This window comes from Procambarus clarkii, chromosome 3, assembly GCF_040958095.1.
Source record: "Procambarus clarkii isolate CNS0578487 chromosome 3, FALCON_Pclarkii_2.0, whole genome shotgun sequence".
NCBI classification, from domain to species: domain Eukaryota; kingdom Metazoa; phylum Arthropoda; class Malacostraca; order Decapoda; family Cambaridae; genus Procambarus; species Procambarus clarkii.
In genome coordinates this window covers 14,655,777-14,682,015 of record NC_091152.1, presented here as the reverse complement: position 1 = coordinate 14,682,015, position 26,239 = coordinate 14,655,777, and the positions used below count along the sequence as shown (strand labels likewise).

General features: G+C 49.4%; 1 protein-coding gene across 1 annotated transcript; it reads right to left on the bottom strand.

Annotated features, from left to right (window-relative positions):
• Positions 1-303: 303 nt before the first annotated feature.
• Positions 304-19,003, bottom strand: LOC123749487 (uncharacterized). The gene is made up of 2 exons (XM_069330842.1): positions 18,808-19,003; positions 304-2,243 (listed from the first exon to the last, which is right to left on the bottom strand). Exons 1-2 carry the CDS (start codon positions 19,001-19,003, stop codon positions 304-306), a joined length of 2,136 nt encoding a protein of 711 aa, XP_069186943.1.
• Between the last annotated feature and the right edge of the window lie 7,236 nt (positions 19,004-26,239).

Below are 26,239 nucleotides of genomic sequence, written 5' to 3'. Positions count from 1 at the left end.
CTATCCTAGCCAAAAAGAGTTCGAATCCAACTTACCTATTGCGGCCAGTGCTCAGAAAACGTAAATATTTCGTTGCTCCAAATATATATATATATATAGAGAGCCTCCACAATTTTGACGCTTTGGTAAATTGCGTAAGAAATTGGGACGTGTTGAGAGAACGGGTTGGTCTTACACATTTGTAAGTCCCCGATGAACATAAATGATCATCTTGTTCATGTGAACATTATAAAGGATGAAGAACAAAGGTATTTAAAATGTTTGAAAGTTATTTCTGAAATAAAAATTATTTTAACTGTTTTTTTATTCATAGTGTAACTGAGGGCGGGTGGGCGTGCAACTGAGGGCGGGTGGGCGTGCAACTGAGGGCTGGTGGGCGTGCAACTGAGGGCGGGTGGGCGTGCAACTGAGGGCTGGTGGGCGTGCAACTGAGGGCGGGTGGGCGTGCAACTGAGGGCGGGTGGGCGTGCAACTGAGGGCTGGTGGGCGTGCAACTGAGGGCGGGTGGGCGTGCAACTGAGGGCTGGTGGGCGTGCAACTGAGGGCGGGTGGGCGTGCAACTGAGGGCGGGTGGGCGTGCAACTGAGGGCGGGTGGGCGTGCAACTGAGGGCTGGTGGGCGTGCAACTGAGGGCTGGTGGGCGTGCAACTGAGGGCTGGTGGGCGTGCAACTGAGGGCGGGTGGGCGTGCAACTGAGGGCGGGTGGGCGTGCAACTGAGGGCTGGTGGGCGTGCAACTGAGGGCTGGTGGGCGTGCAACTGAGGGCGGGTGGGCGTGCAACTGAGGGCTGGTGGGCGTGCAACTGAGGGCTGGTGGGCGTGCAACTGAGGGCTGGTGGGCGTGCAACTGAGGGCTGGTGGGCGTGCAACTGAGGGCTGGTGGGCGTGCAACTGAGGGCTGGTGGGCGTGTAACTGAGGGCTGGTGGGCGTGCAACTGAGGGCTGGTGGGCGTGTAACTGAGGGCGGGTGGGCGTGCAACTGAGGGCGGGTGGGCGTGCAACTGAGGGCGGGTGGGCGTGCAACTGAGGGCTGGTGGGCGTGCAACTGAGGGCTGGTGGGCGTGCAACTGAGGGCTGGTGGGCGTGCAACTGAGGGCTGGTGGGCGTGCAACTGAGGGCTGGTGGGCGTGCAACTGAGGGCTGGTGGGCGTGCAACTGAGGGCGGGTGGGCGTGCAACTGAGGGCTGGTGGGCGTGCAACTGAGGGCTGGTGGGCGTGCAACTGAGGGCTGGTGGGCGTGCAACTGAGGGCTGGTGGGCGTGCAACTGAGGGCGGGTGGGCGTGCAACTGAGGGCTGGTGGGCGTGCAACTGAGGGCTGGTGGGCGTGCAACTGAGGGCGGGTGGGCGTGCAACTGAGGGCTGGTGGGCGTGCAACTGAGGGCTGGTGGGCGTGCAACTGAGGGCGGGTAGGCGTGCAACTGAGGGCGGGTGGGCGTGCAACTGAGGGCTGGTGGGCGTGCAACTGAGGGCTGGTGGGCGTGCAACTGAGGGCTGGTGGGCGTGCAACTGGGGGCTGGTGGGCGTGCAACTGAGGGCTGGTGGGCGTGCAACTGGGGGCTGGTGGGCGTGCAACTGGGGGCTGGTGGGCGTGCAACTGAGGCGGGTGGGCGTGCAACTGAGGGCTAGTGGGCGTGCAACTGAGGGCTGGTGGGCGTGCAACTGAGGGCTGGTGGGCGTGCAACTGAGGGCGGGTGGGCGTGCAACTGAGGGCTGGTGGGCGTGCAACTGAGGGCTGGTGGGCGTGCAACTGAGGGCGGGTGGGCGTGCAACTGAGGGCTGGTGGGCGTGCAACTGAGGGCTGGTGGGCGTGCAACTGAGGGCGGGTGGGCGTGCAACTGAGGGCGGGTGGGCGTGCAACTGGGGCTGGTGGACGTGCAACTGTAGCGCGTGGGCGTGCAACTGGGGCTGGTGGGCGTGCAACTGGGGCGGGTGGGCGTGCAACGGGGGCGGGTGGGCGTGCAACTGAGGGCTGGTGGGCGTGCAACTGGGGCTGGTGGACGTGCAACTGTAGCGCGTGGGCGTGCAACTGAGGGCTGGTGGGCGTGCAACTGATGGCTGGTGGGCGTGCAACTGAGGCGGGTGGGCGTGCAACTGGGGCTGGTGGGCGTGCAACTGGGGACTGGTGGGCGTGCAACTGGGGGCTGGTGGGCGTGCAACTGGGAGCGGGTGGGAGTGCAACTGAGGGCGGGTGGGCGTGCAACTGAGGGCGGGTGGGCGTGCAACTTGAGCGGGTGGGCGTGCAACTTGAGCAAGGAAAGCCACCAATCTCCTGGTTTTGGGTACCTATCTTCTCTTCCTTCAATAAATATTAAATGTAATCTGAAGGTTGGTAAAGCCTACACATGCTTTAATAAAACCACCAAATGGAGTTTTTGTTCCTTTTAAACCATCAGAGCTGTGAGCAGCGTCGAGGGGAGTAGACAGTCTGTGTCTGTCTGTCCTTTACTACTGACTGTCAACGCTGTCTTCCTGGTGGATGACTATTCCGCAGACAGTGTTGTCTTTTGTTTAATCATAGTCTGTCTTCTTTTGTTTAATCATAGTCTGTCTTCATGCCCGTCTTCTGCCACCTCTCTAACTCTCTCGAAGTCCTTTTGGAGTATACGGTAAAAAGAAGTCAAACTCTCTGGTGTAGTAGAGACTGTCTATCGAGACTGACAGACAGACAGACAGAGACAGTTACTATCCAAAGCAGATCGCGAACACCTATTGTGAATTACATACAATTTATTACTTTTTAAATTAGCAATTTTTGCTATTGCCTCTTGCTCTGTGATCTTGGCTCAGTGTTATTTATATAACAGAGTACACTGTACAGGTTGTGTTAACAGAGTACACTGTACACTGTTAACAGTGTACAGTGTACAATGTAACAGTCCTCTGGTGTTAACAGAGGACACCTCTCCCCCTCCTGGCTCCTGGTGTACATACAGGTGTATTTCTGACTTAAGTAAAGGTGTGGGAAAGGTCAATGCTGGTCGTATTTCAGGGGCAGGAGGCAGTTGGAAGGGGGAAGGGAGAGGGGAGGAGGCAAGGGGAGAGAGCGGAGAGGGGGAGAGTAAGGGGTGATTGCCGATCAAATTGTGCAATTTGCCCGAGGGGACACAAAGGTCAGGTGGCGTCTTGCTGTGCACGCACACGTACATGCAAATATACACATACAAACATATACACATTCATACATACATGCATACATTCACATGACAACCACAGCTGCTCCACCTACCTCCCAACCAACCCCTACTCTCTCTCACTCTCTCTCTCTCTCTCTCTCTCTTTCTCTCTCTCTCTCTCTCTCTTTCTCTCTCTCTCTCTCTCTCTCTCTCTCTCTCTCTCTCTCTCTCTCTCTCTCTCTCTCTCTCTCTCTCTCTCTCTCTCTCTCTCTCTCTCTCTCTCTCTTTATTTATTTATTTAATGTATGTATATGTTTTAAAGTTTAATATTTTAGCTTTATAATTGAGCTGTTTGTTAACACTTTGATGCTGAATTGCAAGCTGTTTCTTATCAATTTGAAGTATTAGACGAGCTGTCTACATCTTTTTTTATAAAATTTGATATTTTTCGTTATTTAAAAAAAAAAATAGTTTATTTAATGTTGATTTTTTTTTAACATTTTGATTTTCGTATATCAAATCTTCGTTAAATTTGATAGAAAGCAGATTTTTACGAAATTTTAAGTAATGTATAAAATAAATAAAAAATAAGCGAAATAAGTAAACATTTTTATATTGATTTAACGTATTTGTGTTTGAGATAATATAAGAAGGAGTCGGTGAAAATGGTGAGGCAGACTTGAACTTTGTCTAGACGTGTCATAAGGCTGCTTAACTATATGGGACCAGCACACCTCTTGAGTGAATGATGGAGGGAGAGGCAGGGTTTGGGGAAGTGAGAGGGGAGAGTTGAGAGGGTGGAGCAGAGAGGGGAAGTGAGAGAGGGAGAGGCAGGGTTTGGGGAAGTGAGAGGGGAGAGTTGAGAGGGTGGAGCAGAGAGGGGAAGTGAGAGAGGGAGAGGCAGGGTTTGGGGAAGTGAGAGGGGAGAGTTGAGAGGGTGGAGCAGAGAGGGGAAGTGATAGAGGGAGAGGCAGGGTTTGGGGAAGTGAGAGGGGTGGAGCAGAGAGAGGGGAAGTGAGAGAGGGAGAGGCAGGGTTTGGGGAAGTGAGAGGGTGGAGCAGAGAGGGGGAACAGAGAGAGGGGGAGCAGAGAGGGGGGGGAGGAGAGAGAGGGGGAAGTGAGAAGGGGGGGGGGCAGAGAGAGGGGGGGGGCTGTTGAAGTATCCCACACACGAGTAAGCTTAACCCTAACTCTCTTGTTAACCACAAAACTATCACAAACTTGCTAACTAGAGCGTAGGGGGGCCGGGGGGGGGGTGGCCTGGAGAGGTTGTGGGTGAAGGGCGGATGGGGGGGGAGATTGGAGGGTGGTAGTGGAGGGGAAAGGTTGGTGGGGTGGTAGTGGATGGGAATGGTTGGGGGGGGGCGGGGTAGGTTGTGGGGGGAAAGGTTGGGAAGGGGGGGGGGAAGAGATGTGTCGCTGGCGAAAGATATCGTAGCTTCTTGTAGGTCTCACTAATGTCTCCCGGGATGTAGTAAATAGTAAGCTATCGCACTGCTCTACTACCTCCCTCACTGTCTTACTGAGTAATTAAGGCCAGGGTTGCTCGTGCATGCAACAACTTCACTGCACTCCCTTGCCTCAGCAACACCACGACTATTGGGCTCGGATTGTCCTCGAGAAATGAACACTATACAACCGTATATAGACTGAAGAGTGGTCTCCCATATACGTCCTGTTTACGGTGTTCGCTGTTTGGTGGTCTCAGACTAACGATTTTCACACTGCCGTAGCTTCAACTTGCAGCTTAGCAGAGTAAATGTCGACGTAATCCCTTCTAGGTTATCCAGGCTACTCCTTGTGACTATACAACCCGTTCTCGTAAATTTAATAAGTCAATATTGACTTATTAGTTGCGTGCATAGGTGACATACTAAACATAATAGTTTCCCTTGAAAAGCTTCATAGAAAACACCGACCTTACCTAACCTACTTAGTATTTTAAAATAAGCATCTTATAGCTTCGTAATTAGCAATTGTTACTTAACCTATTATAGGTATAGGTTAGGTAATAATTGTAATTACGAACCAATAAGATGCTTATCTTAACATACTAAGTAGGTTAGGTAAGGTCGGTGTTTTCTATGAAGCTTTTCAAGGGAAACTATTATGTTTAGTATGTCACCTATGCACGCAACTAATAAGTCAATATTGACTTATTAAATTTGCGAGAACGGGTTGGACTATACCAGGGGCCAGATTCACAAAAGCACTTACGCAAGCACTTACGAACGTGTACATATTTCCTCAATCTTTGACGGCTTTGGTTACATTTATTAAATTGTTTACGAGCATGGAAACTTGCCATTCAACTGTTGTTATTGTTATAAACAGCCTCCTGGTGCTTCGGAGCTCATTAACTGTTTAATAATTGTAAACAAAGCCGCCAAAGATTGAGAAAAGATGGACAGGTTCGTAAGTGTTTGCGTAACTGCTTTCGTGAATCTGGCCCCTGGTCCGTAGAGCCCCACGAAGTGTCTGCCTCCCTCACTAATCGACAATTTCAACTAATATCTTTAGAGCCGAAGATGTACGTTTGACCTCCATCAAGTCTCTGGACACACTGTCACTTTCTGGCCCAATGAGAAGCTAGAAATCTAGCTCTCACTGATGGTAAAATAGTTTTATTTATTACAGTAAAAATAGGTAACTGGGTGTTAGTCAGCTGTCACGGGCTGCTTCCTGGGGGTGGAGGGCCTGGTCGAGGACCGGGCCACGGGGACACTAAAAGCCCCGAAATCATCTCAAGATAACCTCAAGATATCAAGAAGATGGTGTCACCATGGGCTACCTGGTGATTGGTTGCACCTGCTTGAGGTTTACCAATCACATTCCCGCTGGATCTCAACGTCTTCACCTTAGGCCTCTTTAGGAGCCAATCCCCTCCAAGCAGTGACGTCTGTAGACGCCATCTTAGGTATCGTCATTAGGGTTCTCTCCCAACGAAACTAAAAACTTGATTTTCTAAAAAATGCTCCTACTCGCAGCCTTCCACGCAACACACAAAATGTTCTATGGACCGACTAATATGTACATGGAACTAGGAAAATTAATCTTGAAGCAGAGATGATGATAAATGAGATTATGTGTAGTCAGTGCTGAATAGTCAGTCCGTCCTCCTAAGGTTTCACAACGTCCAGAAAACAGTCAAATTAAAGTGTTCTCTCCTAACCTACTAGATGACCCAAGCAATACGGGACAGTACGTCACTTTCACCAGTCGCTTCCAGTTTCAAGTACGACCATTTTTGGCCTTAGTAACGCATACGAGTGTAGTGCGACGCTCTTTGTTGGAGGACAGGTTGTAGGAGGACAGGCTGTTGGAGGACTGGTTGTTGGAGGACAGGCTGTAGGAGGACAGGCTGTAGGAGGACAGGCTGTAGGAGGACAGGCTGTAGGAGGACAGGTTGTATAAGGACAGGTTGTATGAGGACAGGCTGTAGGAGGATAGGTTGTAGGAGGACAGGTTGTTAGCGCAAAATTAGCTGAGTAGTCTAATTGATATAAATTTCTCTAATATATATAACTTTTAAATTAAAACTATAAGTAAAAAAAATATATTAGGTGTATTTCACATGAAATAATCTTAAGAAAAAAATACAAAACTTGTAGATTTATAACAAATAAAATGTCAAAGTTGCATCACATATTAAGGCAGAAATGACGTGACTTTTCCCCTTATTTAAATGTTAATTACATATGAGTTGCATTGTGTCGGGGGGGGGGGGGGAAGGGGAGGGGAGGAATGAACAGCTTGATGGGGGGGAGGAATGAACAGCTCGGTGGGGGGGGGCAATGAACAGCTCGGTGTGGGGGGGGGAGGAGGAATGAACAGCTTGATGGGGGGGAGGAATGAACAGCTCGGTGGGGGGGGGGAGGAATGAACAGCTCGGTGGGGGGGGGGGGAGGAATGAACAGCTCGGTGGGGGGGGGGAGGAATGAACAGCTCGGTGGGGGGGGGGGAGGAATGAACAGCTCGGTGGGGGGGGGAATGAACAGCTCGGTGTGGGGGGGGGAGGAGGAATGAACAGCTCGGTGGGGGGGGGAATGAACAGCTCGGTGGGGGGGGGGGGAGGAATGAACAGCTCGGTGGGGGGGGGAGGAATGAACAGCTCGGTGGGGGGGGGAGGAATGAACAGCTCGGTGGGGGGGGGGAGGAATGAACAGCTTGGTGGGGGGGGGGAATGAACAGCTTGGTGGGGGAGGGGGGGAAGGGGTTAGTGGAGGGGGAGGGGTAGTGGAGGGGGAAGGGGGGGAGGGGGGCCATGAGAGAGAACAACGTTAAGTGGTTGCATGTGATTAAGACACTTAATTATACTCCATTATTTACGAGAGACGGCACGCAAGGAGCTACTCTGCCCCTTGCTGACGTCTTAGTACACCTCTGGCAGACACGCAACACTTCTGGCTGGGGGGTCGAACCCTGCTCATCTGGACACTGGGTCGTACACGCGCCCATTGGACCCGGGCGCGCGCACACACCATCCTCTAGCCTATTACGTCGCGTTTGTAACAACAACACCCCCGGGGGGGACCAACACCACCACCCCGGGGGGGGGGACCAACACCACCACCCCGGGGGGGACCAACAACACCCCGGGTGGACCAACAACACCACCCCGGGGGGGACCAACAACACCCCGGGTGGACCAACAACACCACCCCGGGGGGGACCAACAACACCACCCCGGGGGGGACCAACAACACCACCCCGGGGGGGACCAACAACACCACCCCGGGGGGGACCAACAACACCACCCCGGGGGGGACCAACAACACCACCCGGGGGGGACCAACAACACCACCCCGGGGGGGACCAACAACACCACCCCGGGGGGGACCAACAACACCACCCCGGGGGGACCAACAACACCCCCGGGGGGGGGACAACAACACCCCGGGGGGGGACCAACAACACCCCGGGGGGGATCAACAACAACCCCGGGGGGGGGCCAACAACACCCCGGGGGGGGACCAACAACACCCCCGGGGGGGGGATCAACAACACCCCCGGGGGGGGGACCAACAACACCCCCGGGGGGGACCAACAACACCCCAGGGGGGGGGGACCAACAACACCCCCCGGGGGGGACCAACAACACCCCCCGGGGGGGACCAACAACACCACCCCGGGGGGGACCAACAACACCACCCCGGGGGGACCAACAACACCCCGGGGGGGACCAACAACACCCCCCGGGGAGGACCAACAACACCACCCCGGGGGGGACCAACACCACCACCCCGGGGGGGACCAACAACACCCCCGTGGGGGGGAACCAACAACACCCCCGTGGGGGGGAACCAACAACACCCCGAGCCAAGGCATAAATCAGTATCAAAGAAAAGCAGCAGCCACTACACCCCGCCACACACACACACACGATACAACTTTCCTCAATTTTTTTTTCTACCAGAGTAGTCTACTTCCACCGGAGGAGACGTGAAAGTTTACCGAATTTAAACTCTGCAAACTTTTAATTTGATTTAGAGCCAGCGAGAGAGAGGAGCAGCTTTGTCACAGGCACTCTCGTCTCCTAGTATTTCTGGTGCAATTTTTTGTGTTGTTATTTGTTCAGGGCGGATCACACAAGCTTTCGCATCAAATCTTGTAAGATTACTCAACCTCCAGATGTTGGGGGGGGGGAGGGGAAGACAATGTGTTTGTCTGTTTGGTATATGTTTGTGACTTTGTTGTTTGTGTTTGTGTCTGTCTGTTTTCGTTGCGCCCCTCGTCTCCTCTCCCTCCCTCTCTCTGTGCCCTCAGAAGTATCACAACAGTCTAATATTTCACGGTTCCCATCAAGACCTGCATATGCAGTCATATGTACTTTCAACACTATCTAGACATTAGAGGATCTAATAATAATTAGACCCTATAATAATTCTAGATCCCCTCAAACCAGGTTTAAAGATTAGGATCCCTCAAATTAGTTTTATAATTCAGTATCCCTCAAACTAGTTTTCCTCGACCGCTCTAGTGCCTAGTCTTACTTCAGCTACCAATGCCCTTGACAGCCTTCTGACTTCCAGTGTGGAGGTTCACTGTAGACTTTTAATAAGATGTTTAATCTGTGAGTCTGTCAACATCTCCACTGTGGAGCCAATAATACTTATATTTTTAGTTTAGAGCTTCCTGGGATGATATCCGTGTACCTCTCTTCGCTGCAGATGTAATGGCCATCTGGAGACTAGTCTCAACGCTGTTAAAATCCTCACTCTACATTTAGCGAACCATTTTCCTATTAGTTATACTTTCTTGATGGAATGGTTTTATAGGAACTTGATTGTTCAGGTGTGAGAGGTAACCAAGGGTATCTATAGGCGTGTAACCCGTCCCCTCGACTAATGCGTCTCATTTTGTACGTTCTGGTCCCCAACATACAAAATACTATGAAAAGTAGCAGCTCAAAGATATTCCCGTTTTCTATGCATCGATGGGTTAGGGGGTGACTTGGGTTCGTACCTTCCAGGGTAGGATAGTGCCTTTTATTTTGTACGGTGTGTGTGTGTGTGTGTGTGTGTGTGTGTGTGTGTGTGTGTACTCACCTAGTTCACCTAGTTGTACTCACCTAGTTGTGTTTGCAGGGGTTGAGCTCTGGCTCTTTGGTCCCGCCTCTCAACCGTCAATCAACAGGTGTACAGGTGTGTGTGTGTGTGTGTGTGTGTGTGTGTGTGTGTGTGTGTGTGTGTGTGTGTGTCACAACGCTAGATAAACAAGTCTCCCTAGCGTGGTGGTGGCATCGTCCACGTCCCCGGCGAGACACACGAGAGAGGTCGAGAGATATTTGATACAATGGATCTAATGTTGTGTTTGGCAGCGTGGTGACCGCTCCAGCTCCCTCGTCCCTGTCACTGAACACACCAGCAACAATGGTCATGTTCCTCTCGCGCAGATACCATACGACGCAGCTCCTGGGCTCTCATCATACACGGTTCGGTAGTCTTGGTTTAAGACGCTCGTCTTCTGCTCGGTTGTTGAAAACTTGCGAGGGTCCTGTTGTTTATGTAGCGGGGGGCGGCGATTGGCTCGGCTGCAATTGTTTTGACAAAGGGGGACAGGTGATTGGTCGGTCTGAGGGTGTGTCGCACGGTGGAGGCTGGGGATTGGCCCAACTCCAATTGACGGTGTTGGTGATTGGTCTACCTCGAGGTGAAGGCGGCACTGTGGACGCTGCTAAGACTGCTGATTGGTCCGTTGGAGATGTGTGGGAACTGAGGCATGTTGTGACGTCATTATCCAGCTGTTTATACTGTGGTGGGGGGGGGGATGTTAAGCAGGCGACCTTTACCCCAAGGAACACCAGGCTTCCGTAGTAGTGATAATTGTGACCTTCCTCTGTCTGCTGATATATAACAGTCTGTGTGTGTTCTATCTAAGGAATAAGCCTGGTTGAGCCACAGAGCCAGTCCCCTCCAGTTTAATTCGTCCTGTGGGCGAATTAAACTGAAATTGAAAACCGAACTGAAAGATGGTTCCAAAGGCATTATTTGTTAATTAATCTGGCCACTGATTCATCCTAGATTTTGTTGCCACGATGAGTTACGTTGACAGTCTGTCCTGATTTGTGTTGCACAGTGCAGTTTGGTGTTGCAGGTCATGATGGTCATGATGATGTTTCGTGTCCCTGTTAATTGTGTTGCGACTGCTTTGGGGGACTGGTATCACTTGTGATAGGCGCAAGGGAGGAGAGGGTCGCCAGGTACATAGCGATCCTAGCACATAGATAAGGGGGGGTGAGATGTGCAGGCATCCCTAGCGATAGGCCCAGGTACTCGTTGATATAGTCCTCGGTACTGACGCAGGTAGGAACTACTCCCCGGTTGTTCCTAGTACTTCTAGTAACTAGTTCCTAGTAACTGGTTCCTAAAGTACATCGGAACCAGTTACATTGTCGCATGTTTCAGGTCTTTTGTGACCCGGTGAGAGCAAGTAACATGTGACGTGGTCAAGTCACATTAGAAACCAGATATGAGAAGTGATTTTTTTTGGTCGTCGTTCAACAAGCGAGACTTGAAATACGGTTTTCTAGACCAACTTCGGACCTCTCGACTCTCTCATTAAAGGTTTCCAGATCCCAGGTAGGTAGGACTTTACTCCATGTTTTCAGGTTCATTGAAGGACTCTGCTCCTGATTCTCAGGTCCAGGCCCTGATTTTCAGGTCCCAGGCAGAATCCCACTCCTGATTTTCAGGTCCCAGGCAGAATCCTACTTTCTGATTTTCAGGTCCCAGGTAGAATCCCACTCCTGATTTTCAGGTCCCAGGCAGAATCCCACTCCTGATTTTCAAACCCATTAGAGAAGCTGGTGAAAATGTAGGGGGTATTTATTTGTTTGTGTTTGTGTGTTTACCAGTGTTGTGGGTGATTGACGCGCGCCAGGACCATAAACATGGCCGCCAGTACACACGACGGAGTCGAGAGGGAATTTTAAATTGAAGAGCTGCAGATCAAAGCCGAGCGCTGTGGTAGTTTTAATTATAGGAATGTGACTAAAAGGGTTTAAATTCTCATTCTCTCTCTCTCTGTCTTTCTGTCTCTGTCTCTCTCTCTCTGTCTCTGTGTCTCTCTGTCTGTCTCTCTCACTCTCTCTGTCTGTCTGTCTCTCTCTCTCTCTCTGTCTCTCTCTCTCTGTCTCTCTCTCTCTGTCTCTCTCTCTCTCTCTCTCTCTCTCTCTCTCTCTCTGTCTCTCTCTCTCTCTCTCTCTCTCTCTCTCTCTCTCTCTCTCTCTCTCTCTCTCTCTCTCTCTCTCTCTCTCTCTCTCTCTCTCTCTCTCTCTCTCTCTTTTTTTTGCTTTTAGTTATAGGTTTGATACAGAATGTAGAATTAATATATATATTAATATATATTGTGCAACTTTTCATTACGGAATAATTAAAGATAACCGTAAATGAAATTATATTCAATTAATTTCAAACAATTAAGAAACGATATAAGCGCAGTGTCAACCTATGATAGAGTGGAGACGCCTGAAGCGGTCACCCCGCGAGTTGCAGCACTCAAGCGGACATTACTCAGTGCCTCAAGTAATGCCTGAATTACGGCTATTTCAAGCTAAATATTTTGCCCACCTTCTTGAGGTTATCTTGATGATTTCGGGGCTGTTTTTTAGTGTCCCCGCGGCCCGGTCCTCGACCAGGCCTCCACCCCCAGGAAGCAGCCCGTGACAGCTGACTAACACCCAGGTACCTATTTTACTGCTAGGTAACAGGGGCATAGGGTGAAAGAAACTCTGCCCAATGTTTCTCGCCGGCGCCTGGGATCGAACCCAGGACCACAGGATCACAAGTCCAGCGTGCTGTCCGCTCGGCCGACCGGCTCCCATAAACCTTACGGCTACCGGATTTCGAGTCTCTGTAGCTGAAGTGTCTACAGGAAGACAACACCTGGTTGTGACAAGTTACCCTCACATTCCCGGCCGTCACCACCGCCGGTGGACACCAGCTGCCTCCGTCACCACATCCTGTAACCCGGCCTCCTAAAAGAACGTCGCATTTTGACGTATAGTGAACGTAAGGCCAAATACTGTTGTAGAGGAGACCGGTTCGCGAGAATTGACGTAATGTCCCGTTTTCTGTTCGTGGGTCCTCTAGTAGATTAGGAGGACCCACGACATGGGTCATTCGTGGGTCCTCCTTAGGTTCGAACCCTTATCACGGCTCCTACGGATTTTCTCACTGATGCATGACGATAATGTGATTACTCTCTGTGTAGAGTATAGTGATATTCTGGTGCAACTTCCAGTCAAGTTAGTGACAAACTGAGTGAACCTTTGTTGCAGAAGAGCTGCGTGCCATCGTGTTGTCACTCGCGTCAAGGTCCTCCGGCCTGGCACTACATCAGAGCAGTGTTGATGGTTCTCTTGGACCGGACAGAAACCATCTACGAAGGCCACTGTTTTTGGTCCTTCTTGAAGCAGCTGAACGTTAAGCTAGAATTTCACACAATCACTACTTTCCCTCCATTCATCTTGTTCATCACCCCTTTCCGCCATATTCATCACCTCTGTATCACCCCCTTCCCCTATGTATCACCCCCTTCCCCTATGTATCACCCCCTTCCCCTCTGTATCACCCCCTTCCCCTATGTATGACCTCTATGTATCACCCCCTTCCCCTATGTATCACCCCCTTCCCATAAGTATCACCCCCCTTCCCCTATGTATCACCGCATTCCCCTATGTATCAACCCCTTCCCCTATGCATCACCCCCTATCCCTATGTATCACCCACCTTCCCCTATGCATCACCCCTTCCCCTATGTATCACCACCTTCCCCTATGTATCACCCCCTTCCCCTATGTATCACCCCCTTCCCCTAAGTATCACCCCCTTCCCCTAAGTATCACCGCCTTCCCTATGTATGTCGTGTGGTAACAGTGGACTCTGCAAATCACCATCTCACCCACTCATCACAGTTTGTCACCATCCTCTACTTTCATACTCTCGTTCCCCCCTCCCCTAAGCTTCAGTTCCCTCCCTCCCTCCCTCCCTTCCTCCCTCCCCTAAGCTTCCGTTCCCTCCCTCCCTCCCCTAAGCTTCCGTTCCCTCCCTCCATATTTTGTGGGCGTGTTTACCCTGGCTGGCCGCCCGCTGAGAGGTTCGGAGCCGAGTACCTCGCTGAGGAATGAGGAGTTCCACTGACTCCTCCACCTCCTCTTACCCCCCCCTCCCCCCCCCTCCCCATCCTGAGAAATTCATTCCTCTTGCACTCCACCCACCTTTTATCACCCTTACTCTACCCACTTTGTTCAGTTATGCCTTTTCTGCCAGCCTCTTCAGCTTGACTTTTCTGCTGTAATCACCAAGTCCCTTCTCAACCACAACTGTTATCCAGCGTGGTTAGATATCCAACAACCTCAGTTTTCCACGTGATCGTTATCTAGAATTTTTACGAACGTGTCAAACGTGCAATTATGTTAATGCATAATACGTTGCTCTTAGTTACTTTGAACCTCTTGATTGTCCTCTATCTCCCAAGCATTCTAGTATCTAGGTATCCTTCGGCCAGCTTCAGGTAGCATTTTCCAGCATCCATGTTACCTAGCAGTAAAATAGGTACCTGGGTGTTAGTCAGCTGTCACGGGCTGCTTCCTGGGAGTGGAGGCCTGGTCGAGGACCGGGCCGCGGGGACACTAAAAAGCCCCGAAATCATCTCAAGATAAGATCCATCACCCAATATTCTTAGCTTCCAGTACTATAATCCAGCATCCATTACCCAATATTCTTAGCTTTCATAATCCAGCATCCATCACCCAATATTCTTAGCTTCCAGTACCATACTCCAGCATCCATCACCCAATATTCTTAGCTTCCAGTACCATATTCCAGCATCCATGACCCCCAACAATTTCACACCTCTTTATCCTCATCCAAAATCCGCCAAGTCGAAACAGCCGAAGGCTACAATGCCCACCTACATCATGCTACAGTTTGACGCCCAAGTGGACCTCCTCTCCTGTGCAGGCGATGAGTCACAATAACGTGGCTGAAGTATGTTGACCAGACCACACACTAGAAGTTGAAGGGACGACGACGTTTCGGTCCGTCCTGGACCATTCTCAAGTCGATTGAGAATGGTCCAGGACGGACCGAAACGTCGTCGTCCCTTCACCTTCTAGTGTGTGGTCTGGTCAACAACCTTCTTTTCGTCCCTCGTCCTGTCTGGACGAGGCAGCGTCCATCAGCCCAGGCTTTAAATCATGAGAGCAGAAAATCGCGTGGGGCAGCGAATGCAAAAGTTGCCGTATATAGGACATGGAAACTGCGGAAGTTTAGCGTGAATTATGGAATCATTGGAGCGAGGGGGGCCTAATGGAAACACAATAGGAGCCATGGGAGGGACAGAGAGAGGTGCTTGAAAAAGGCAAAAGGGAGAAGAGGGGGAGAATGAGAAACAAGTAAAGGTTAAAGCCAAGCAAAGAGTCATGGACAAAAGGGGAGATGAAAATGGGATAATGGGAAGGGAAGGAGAAAAAATGAAATGAGACATAAGTTAAAGTCGGGAGAAAGGATGAATACAGATCAGCCAACAACAGAAAGGAAGATAAAGTGAGGTCTTCTTATCGAAAAGATGATAAGATGAGAAAGAGTAGAGAAGAAAGGGAGAGGGAGATGAAAGGTGTGACTGTGCAGTAAATTGGGAATTATTGCTGGTAGAGTGACAGGAGAAAGGAATCAAGAGGGAAGAGAGAAAGTGTGAAAAAGGAATGAAGATTTATAGAGGAAAGGAAGAGGTATTATAGGTGGAAAGTGAAGACAAATGAAGGGGGTGGGTTAAAGAAAGAGGGTATGGAAGAGAGAAGCTAGTTTAGAACTAATTGAAGGAAAAGAAAAGGGGGTATGGGAAAGAGAAATGGAAGAGGACGGGCCGTCACATTCATTACCTCCCAAACATTACATAAGCAGCAGCAGTAAAAACGAACGAGATAAAACTAAGCGAAGGAGAAACAGTAAAATGAGAATGAAGTTGAAAGGATAAAAATGAGAATAACTTAAAATTGTAATGCGAAATAAAATGGTGTGACGGAAGAAGTTAGATAAAAGAAACAGCAGCACTAAACGCAATGGAGAAGGAATAAGAGAGAGAGAGAGTAGATGGAAGAAAATTATAGAGAATGGTGTAAGACAGAAATGGAGGAAGAAAGGTAAAGGATAAGAGAAAGGTGGTAAGAGAGTGGGCACAACGGAAGGGAAGAGAGAAGGAGAGAGAGAGAGGTAGGTTTCTCTCTCTCAGGAAGTATAGGATGAGACCTAACACAGGACGACACTTGAGAGATGGAGGATTGATTCATTATGTGTTTTCATCCTCATTTCAACCTGAGTCTCTGTATATGGCTGAGAGAACAAGCCATATGGCTGAGGAACACACCCAGTGGCTGGAGAACACTCTCAGTGGCTGGAGAACACACTCAGTGGCTGGAGAACACTCTCAGTGGCTGAGGAACACTCTCAGTGGCTGAGGAAAAGGTGGAGACATAACGGATAAATGAGGGAAGAGGAGTAACCTGGTAATAACGACGTAAGCAGAAGGTGGAGAAGATTGAGAGGGAGACGGTCTGTGCCACAAGTGCACTAGGCCAAGACAACACTAGCAGCAACAGCAACAGCAGCAGCAGCAGCAACAGCAGCAACAGCAGCAACAGCAGCAACAGCAACAGCAGCAGCAGCAGCAACAGGAGTAGCAACAGCAGCAGAAGCAACCTCCAGCAGCAGCAACCTCCAGCAACAGCAGCAGCAGCAACCTCCAGCAGCAGCAACCTCCAGCAACAGCAACAGCAGCAGCAGCAACCTCCAGCAGCAGCAACCTCCAGCAACAGCAGCAGCAGCAACCTCCAGCAGCAGCAACCTCCAGCAACAGCAACAGCAGCAGCAGCAACCTCCAGCAGCAGCAACCTCCAGCAACAGCAGCAGCAGCAGCAGCAACCTCCAGCAACAGCAACCTCCAGCAACAGTAACAGCAACAGCAGAGAAAAGAGAGACCGTCGAGGAGACGAATAATCAGGAGCAACAAAAGTAAAAAGGAGGAGAAGTAGGAGGAAAATGAACAGCGTTGAGGAAAATGGAATAGAGAAGATGAGGCGGGTGGAGGAGAGGATGACAGAAATAAGCAGGAACCTAAATAAAGAAGGTCAAGCGGTTCGGAAACTTAAATGTATGAAAATGTACAAGAGGAGGAAGGTCTTCGTGGGTAGTATTGGTCTTAACAAAGAAAGAGGGAATATGAAGGAAAAGAAAGATTGGAAGAAAAGGTGAATAAGATATTGCAGAATGTTGAACCGGGAGACATGGCAACACATGGGTAAACTACGCTACATGGCAACACCTGGGTAAACTACAATACATGGCAACACATGGGTAAACTACAATACATGGCAACACAAAGGTAAACCGTAAAATGTAAAACAGTTTTGTCTAATCAGAAACTTACGAACTCAACAAACCCACCTAACACATGCATAGAAAACGCCAATATTCCGGTGCTTTAATTTTTACTAATTGGTCGTATTTTTCACGGATGGATCCAATCCGTAAAAATTGACTCGTGCTGCATTCGTGGACGGGATTCACGACTACATGTGCTGGGTTCGTGGACGGGATTCACGACTACATGTGCTGGGTTCGTGGACGGGATTCACGACTACACGTGCTGGGTTCGTGGACGGGATTCACGACTACACGTGCTGGGGTCGTGGACGGGATTCACGACTACACGTGCTGGGGTCGTGGACGGGATTCACGACTACACGTGCTGGGGTCGTGGACGGGATTCACGACTACACGTGCTGGGGTTGTGGACGGGATTCACGACTACTCGTGCTGGATTCGAGGACGGGATTCACGACTACTCGTGCTGGATTCGAGGACGGGATTCACGACTACTCGTGCTGGATTCGAGGACGGGATTCACGACTACTCGTGCTGGATTCGAGGACGGGATTCACGACTACTCGTGCTGGATTCGAGGACGGGATTCACGACTACTCGTGCTGGATTCGAGGACGGGATTCACGACTACTCGTGCTGGATTCGAGGACGGGATTCACGACTACTCGTGCTGGATTCGAGGACGGGATTCACTACACGTGCTGGGTTTGTGGACGGGATAGGTTCGAGGACCTATCCCGTCCTCACCTTCATGTAAAGGGAGGAATGCACTCACGACAGACTAAATTAAGCCGCATCAATCTTATTTTCTGGCCATGGTGTAGCTATCGAGACCCGCAACACCTTACTTCCTCATGTACACTTAACCACTACACTTGGACTTGACTCTTCACAAATCTCAAGTGTTAGACAGTTCCTTGTGCAGTTTTACGATACACTATTATCGCCATGACCAAAAACACCGGCTTCTGTTTCCCAGGGCCAGAGTAACTGAAACCTGATGGTCCGTGTCCGTAGAGTAAACTTGTATTGGTTCGTTGTCTGTTGTTGCACTAGAATAAAATGCTATGATTTGTTCAGATCTGAAGCCTATGTTTATGGGCAGCACAAAACGTCCACCAGACTGTGCGACACAGTGGTTGCCAGGATCAGGTTGGGTTACTGTTACCTGTGGCAGGTGGCTGCAGGTGACTGGTCTCCCAATCCTGAGCACTCCAGGTACAAACTCTGAGTGCAGGATTGATTCAAGTGTTCTTGAGGATAGTTTCATAATGCACCCAAAATTTGCCGATGCAGGCTACTAAACATATGGCTCTGTATGACTAACCATCCTGAGAGATGGGGACTTTTAGTGTCACTGCTGCCTTATTCACTCTTGTGTGAATCAACATATCATCAACATGCATTATGAGCATGTTGATGATATGCTCATAATACACCCAGAGTTTGCCAGTGCAGAGTACTTAGCACATGCCTTAGAATGATTAACCATCCTGTGTGATAGGAATTTTTAACATCACGTAGTTTGTTTTTTGACACTGTACTCCCCTTCATATAGCCTAGGGTAACTGCACAAATGCAGATGTACCTAAAAATGTTAATAAAAATAACAAAATTGTCTACATTGTACTTGTAGTGTTAACAAAAATAACCATGATAAATATGCATTGAGTTTTTGCCATTCTAACCCTTCTAAACTCATGCTCAGTTGAGCAAACAAGAAAAATCCCCTTTCATTGACCTCCAGCAGAGTAGGAGCCAGGCGGCCCCCATGCCTGGAGGTGGAGGCATGGTGGAGCCCAACCTACCTGGACCTACAAACTCCCCGCGCCTCTCAGCCAAGGTCTCGCCTGACACCACCTTACCGCCCGAAGATTCAACCAGAACACTAAACAAACCCACCAACTTGCCTGTGACTCCAGGCGGTAACTGCGGCAGGCATCGCATCACTCTGGGTTCTTGAAGAGTCTGACAGATCCAATGGTCAAAATCGTGTGCAAGCATTCTGGCGGTCCCTAAGAAGAGCAGGGGGCCAGATTCACTAAAGCACTTACGCAAGCACTTACGAACGTGTACATCTTTCCTGAATCTTTGACGGCTTTGGTTACATTTATTAAACTGTTTACAAGCATGAAAACTTGCCAATCAACTGTTGTTATTGTTATAAACAGCCTCCTGGTGCTTCGGAGCTCATTAACTGTTTAATAATTGAAAACAAAGCCGCCAAAGATTGAGAAAAGATGTACAGGTTCGTAAGTGTTTGCGTAAGTGCTTTCGTGAATCTGGCCCCAGGTTTCCAGAGGAAGGTCTGGACATCTGATGTGACGTCCGCCCATCACATTTGAACTTTTACACCTTTGTGCAATCATCTGGAGGAGAAAACCTTCACGCAAACTGCACGCAGTATCAACATAAGAAAACCAGGAGTTCTCTACCTGGTCAAGCTCTTTACCTTCCTCTCTAGGACAGTTGGAGGGACCTCACCCTCATCCTTAAGACGTTAACCGTCTTCAGATTGTAACGAAAGCAAAGCAAGGACACACGGAAGGAAAATTAGTCATTGTAACAAAAGACTGAGACGAGATAGGATTGATTAAAAGATTTGAAGACATTGAAGAGGGATGCGAGGTGATTATAAACAACAAAATTGTTTTAGCCAACAAGATTATACAATTGAGATTTGTGAGAGGAAAAGGAGAGAATGGAAAGAGTAGTGAGTGAGTGAGAGTAGCGAGAAAGGGGGGAGGGAGAGCATACTAAATCATGCTCTCAGACCCTCAAGTCCCAGCAAGGTGAGCACCGTGCTCTCAACCTCTGATTCATTCACTCATGATATCGACTGGATGATTACGTGGAGAATTAATGCGCATTCATATTTAATCCTCTTCGAGCGCTCTGTCATTCACCTCGCTGTGCAAACGTCGGCCCTTTCATGCCCGAGTTCATTCATGCGTGCCTCCACCCGGTCACTCTGCCACGCATTCTCACCCTAGTTCATTCACACTTAGAGTAGTGGCATTCATTAATAATGTAAATACACGCTATCATCTCTATACATTGAGCATAATACCGTTCACTAGCTTCCAGATGTATCTTTAACGTTGCTTATTTCGAACATTAACAGGTTATACATTTCGAACACTTACTGCTTATACATTTCGAACACTTCCATTATATATCGTCTGAAATGTCTTGGAATAGAATTCGTAAAGATACAGCTTAGGAATCTGATATAAATCTTGTTCGTCTTGGCAAGTATATTTACTGAGGAGCTTCATTTGTATATTTTATTTAATGGTTTGTGTGCGAGCCGCGTTGACCCGTGCCCAGGCCACCCGGGGCACCCGTGCCCAGGCCACCCGGGGCACCCGTGCCCAGGCCACCCGGGGCACCCGTGCCCAGGCCACCCGGGGCACCCGTGCCCAGGCCACCCCCCGGGGCACCCGTGCCCAGGCCACCCGGGGCACCCGTGCCCAGGCCACCCGGGGCACCCGTGCCCAGGCCACCCGGGGCACCCGTGCCCAGGCCACCCGGGGCACCCGTGCCCAGGCCACCCGGGGCACCCGTGCCCAGGCCACCCGGGGCACCCGTGCCCAGGCCACCCGGGGCACCCGTGGCCAGGCCACCCGGGGCACCCGTGCCCAGGCCACCCGGGGCACCCGTGCCCAGGGGACACTGCCCTCCGTGCACAAAGATGGAAGGGGGACGTAACAGACTAGGCTTCCAGCACTTCGGGTCACCGACAATATGGGACGGACGCCATCACGGATTGATGGAAAGGCGAGAGGTAGGAAGAGATTGGACATGGATGGTGAAGGGGAGAGGAAAAGGGATAGGGACTGAAAAAAATAGATGGAACATAGTAGCAAGGGATGGTAAAGGAATAGGAGGATAGAGTGAAGGCCGGAGCATGACACTGGCACAAGCCCGGCATTACTCTCGCCTAATACGTCCCAATCTTTACCGAATCGTCTAATCCGTTAAAAAAATGCGACGTGTTAGTGAAAAGTAAAAAGCACCTTAATATTGACGTTTTCTATCCATTTGCCTCGATAGGTTAGGTGGGTTGCTTGGGATCGTACGTTTGTGGTTAGGCAAAACGGTCGTTTTTCTTACGGAGTGGCAAATTGAGAGACCGGAGTGGATAAACATGATGAGAAAGTTGATAGTGAGAGATGGTGACAAAATTAATATTCATATGGAGGGAAGTAGACAGGTAAGTGATAAGCAGTGAAGAGGTTGTGAGATGTTTTGGGGGATTGTGAGGTGTTTGTGGGGGATTGTGAGTTGTTAGGGGGGATTGTGAGTTGTTTGGGGGGATTGTGAGGTGTTTGTGGGGGATTGTGAGGTGTTTGTGGGGGATTGTGAGGTGTTTGGGGGGATTGTGAGTTGTTTGGGGGGATTGTGAGGTGTTTGGGGGGGATTGTGAGGTGTTTGTGGGGGATTGTGAGGTGTTTGTGGGGGATTGTGAGGTGTTTGTGGGGGATTGTGAGGTGTTTGTGGGGGATTGAGAGGTGTTTGTGGGGGATTGTGAGGTGTTTGTGGGGGATTGTGAGGTGTGTTTGGGAGGGATTATGAGGCGCTTGGGGGAGGATTGTGAAATGTGTGAGGAAGATTGTAGAGTGATTCATGGGATAGTGAGATGTATGAGAGAAATATTAAAATGAGTGAGTGGGATTACAAGGTACTTGATGGGATTGAGAGATGTGAGAGGATTGTGAATTGTGTGATCGGAGAGTGAAATATGTAAGAGAACAGTGAGGTGTGTGAGGGGATAGTGAAGGGAACTATTTGCAGAAAGCGCCAAGCCAGTACGCATATATAGCACTTGGAAGGTATGAGGATAAAGATTTGGTGTTGGATAGTGAGATGACTAGGTGGAGGAGGAGAAATAGTGACTGAAGAATATGAAGTGACTGAGTGACTGAAGAAATAGTGACTGAAGAGGGGTGTCAAGATGAGAGGGGAAACATGGAAAATTTGAGGCAGTTATTGGAAGAGAAGATGAGATAAAGAGAGGGGTGGAAGGGAGAGAGGCAGAGGAGGAACAAGTGAGAGGGTTAGCCGCCACCTCAGAGACCTTGGTGATGCAACAGCCGCTCCGGGCGGAGTGACAAATGACGTGAACGCGACTTATATTTTTCAGCTTGGAGCAGCGGGCCATGACATCAACCCCCTCCCCCCTCTGGGGGAGGGGGTCGACTCGTGCTTCAGCTGAGGGGAGGGGGCCCGACACGTGCTTCAGCTGAGGGGAGGGGGCCCGACACGTGCTTCAGCTGAGGAGAGGGGCCCGACACGTGCTTCAGTTGAGGTGAGGGGCCCGACACGTGCTTCAGCTGAGGTGAGGGGCCCGACACGTGCTTCAGCTGAGGTGAGGGGCCCGACACGTGTTTCAGCTGAGGGGAGGGGCCCACACGTGCTTCAGCTGAGGGGAGGGGGGCCGACACGTGCTTCAGCTGAGGGGAGGGGGGCCGACACGTGCTTCAGATGAGGGGAGGGGGGCCGACACGTGCTTCAGCTGAGGGGAGGGGGGTCGACACGTGCTTCAGCTGAGGGGAGGGGGGCCGACACGTGCTTCAGCTGAGGGGAGGAGGGGGGCGAAACGTGCTTCAGCTGAAAGACACGACACAAACAATACTAACCAGATCAAAGAAAACTAGTAATTTACACATATCGTTGTTTATTTCAGCCCGTCCTCCAAACAAAGACCCAAAGTCCAATCCATGCACTCGCCAAACCCGCTGTTTACGAATGAAAACCGGTTTACACATGACTCTCCAACCCATCCTCGGACAAAGTCCATTCCATCCAGCGGTCGACCCCAAAGACGCATTCATCAATTTTTAACATGCTGTTCATTCAGAACACATCGTTTCTCAAATATAAATTATTATTATATATTAGCAAATTGTGCATATTTAGGCATAGGTTAGGTTAGGTGTTTAGGTTCTGTTGGCGATTATTTGTATTTGTAGTACGTGGGTGAAGCATTTACAGCGTTGTGGTTCGAACAAAAGTCGTGAACGAAGCACTTGTTCCGGAAGTGTTCGGACGTCAACAGTTGTGAGTCGTGTGTAAACTGTTTTTCATTCATAAACAGGGGGTTTGGCGGGTGCATGGAATCACTTTTGGATCTTTGTTGGGAGGACGGACTGTTGAACGTCATCTGTTGTGAGCAACCCGTTCTCGCATACAAAGATCCAAGCTCTTTAATCCAGCCGCCAAACCCCCTGTTTATGAATGAAAAGCGGTTTACGCACGATTCACAACTGATGACGTCCGAACACTTCCAGAACAAGTGCTTCGTTCACGTCCTCTGTTCGAACCTCAATTCTATAAATGCTTCACCCACGAACATATAAATACAAATAATTACTAATAGAACCTAAACACCTAACCTAACCTAACCTAACCTAACCTGCGCCAAAACTATACATACAATTTTTATGTATAAGAATATTAATTTATATATGAGAACAAACCAATTTTGAATACATAGTATGTTAAAATTGATGAATGCGTCTGGGGAGGACGGCCGCCGCTTTAACCAGCCTGGTGTGAGAACGGGTTGTTGGGGAGAACGGTTCCCAACAACCACGTCCAGTGATCCTCACCCTAGCAACCATGTCCAGTGATCCTCACCCTAACAACCACGTCCAATGATCCTCACCCTAACAGCCACACAACACCCTAACAACCACGTCCAGTGATCCTCACCCTAACAACCATGTCTAGTGATCCTTCACCCTAACAACCACGTCCAGTGATCCTTCACCCTAACAACCATGTCCAGTGATCATTCACCCTAACAACCATGTCCAGTGATCCTTCACCCTAACAACCATGTCCAGTGATCCTCACCCTAACAACCCTGTCCAGTGATCCTCACCCTAACAACCCTGTCCAGTGATCCTCACCCTAACAACCCTGTCCAGTGATCCTTCACCCTAACAACCCTGTCCAGTGATCCTCACCCTGACAACCCTGTCCAGTGATCCTTCACCCTAACAACCATGTCCAGTGATCATCACCCTAACAGCCACACAACACCCTAACAACCACGTCCAGTGATCTTCACCCTAACAGCCACACAACACCCTAACAACCTCGTTCAGACGCCGCCGCAACATTCTGGGGGCGAAGAGGTTGCCAAGCCACGTGCCTGGGAATTACGAGCGTCAAGGTGGCTTTTGTTCCGAGCGTAAGTAATGACTCGAGGGATCGACTTTAATCACCTGCCTTGAAGGATGTTCTTCTCTCCCCTCAGTAAAGCCCTAACGAGCCGGCTTGATTAGTGAGTTGCGCTCTTGATCAAGCAGACTGTTTCGAGCGAGCTGTTGGTTAGTGGTGGCACTGGATTGCTGGTTTGTGGCTGGCGGGAGTTGGGGGGGAGTCGATGGTTAGTGGTATGGGGGGTTGGGGATTAGGGGAAAGCGCAAGAGCATTGTTACTATATAATACTGGGTAAGGAGCTGGATAAGGGTTTGGGATGGGACGAGGGGAAGGAATGGTGCCCAGCCACTTGGACGGTCGGGGGATTGAACGCCGACCTGCATGACGCGAGACCGTCGCTCTACCGTCCAACCCAAGTGGCTAGGGAGTTGGGGGTTTAAATGGAGTTGGAGGTGAGCGATTGATGGGGTTTCAGGTTAGTGATAGGGGATTGGAGGGTTTGGTAATTAGTGGTTCGGGTGGTTTGATGGGGATTGAATGTTAGTGTTTGAGGGCCATCACTGCCCTGGCATTGTACTCATTAACATCATTAATCATTATCAATAATTATACGTTATCGTTCATTATATCAGATTTCACTGCACACATCGTCAGCCATCATACACACAGCCTCTTAATCACTATCTTTCCATGCTGCTGGTTGCCTGAAAGGCAGTTTAGTGTGACGGGCGAATCCTCCCCTTCTGGCCGGAGGATAGCAGACAGACTAAGATGGATTTATTATATTAACCCTCAGGAACAGTTCCCTGCATAGTTGATTCCTTCTTGACGTGTGTTTATTAGAGATTGATGGACCAATTATGTCAATGAATCTTTCATATCATTAACCACACTTGTGTAGAAAGATTAAGCATTTGCATCAATCATTAGGAGTCATTAGCGTCAGTTATCATCACATTGAGGTTGAATCATGTCATCGTCATCACCTCTAATCACTCATGTCATCATTATTCATCAAGCAATGAGTCCCAATAATCTTATATATATATATATATATATATATATATATATATATATATATATATATATATATATATATATATATATATATATATATATATATTAGGGGTACCACCTCTGGTGCAATTGCAGGGACCCACATCCTCGAAGAAGAAAACAAAGAGCATTCAGAGAAGATCGTGTGGATTCTCACTGAATACTTTATTCTTTTCCTCTCCTACCACCCTAATTATTTTTTCTATGTATTTGTATATATATATATTTTGTGTGTGTGTATATATATATATATATATATATATATATATATATATATATATATATATATATATATATATATATATAATATATATATATATATATATAATGTGTGTAAAAGGTGGAGCGATCGTTGGTAAACTCCATGCATATTCAAGGCACGTAGAGTCGTTCGGAAAAGTATTTTCATGCATATAACTACATTAAATAAGCGCAAGTGAGATAAATGGCCGGCAATGCAAAACAAAAAAGTCGAGGTTTGTTAGCTCATGTAAATGGTCCAGCAGCTGAAGTGGTCGTTTGCGTGTGGCTCTCTGGTGGCCGGTTGACGAGTTGATGGCCGGTTGACGAGTTGATGGCCGGTTGATGAGTTGATGGCCGGTTGACGAGTTGATGGCCGGTTGACGAGTTGATGGCCGGTTGGACTACCAGGTGGTTCATACCGGCTGGTCGACCAGGTGGTTCATACCGGCTGGTCGACCAGGTGGTTCATACCGGCTAGTTCACGTGACGCAACAGATATGCATGACAGGTGACGCAACATATATGCATGACAGGTGACGCAATAGATATGCATGACAGGTGACGCAACATATATGCATGACAGGTGACGCAACAGATATGCATGACAGGTGACGCAACATATATGCATGACAGGTGACGCAACAGATATGCATGACAAGTGACGCAACAGATATGCATGACAGGTGACGCAACAGATATGTATGACAGGTGACGCAACAGATATGTATGACTGGTGACGCAACAGATATGTATGACAGGTGACGCAAC

Excerpts from the sequence above, each read along its gene's own strand:
- LOC123749487 (XM_069330842.1), bottom strand. The coding sequence starts at position 19,003 with ATGCTTGCACACGATTTTGACCATTGGATCTGTCAGACTCTTCAAGAA. Across the intron at positions 2,244-18,807 it reads CGGGGAGTTTGTAGGTCCAG|TTGCACGCCCACCCGCTCAA; the intron begins GTAGGTTGGGCT and ends TCCTTGCTCAAG.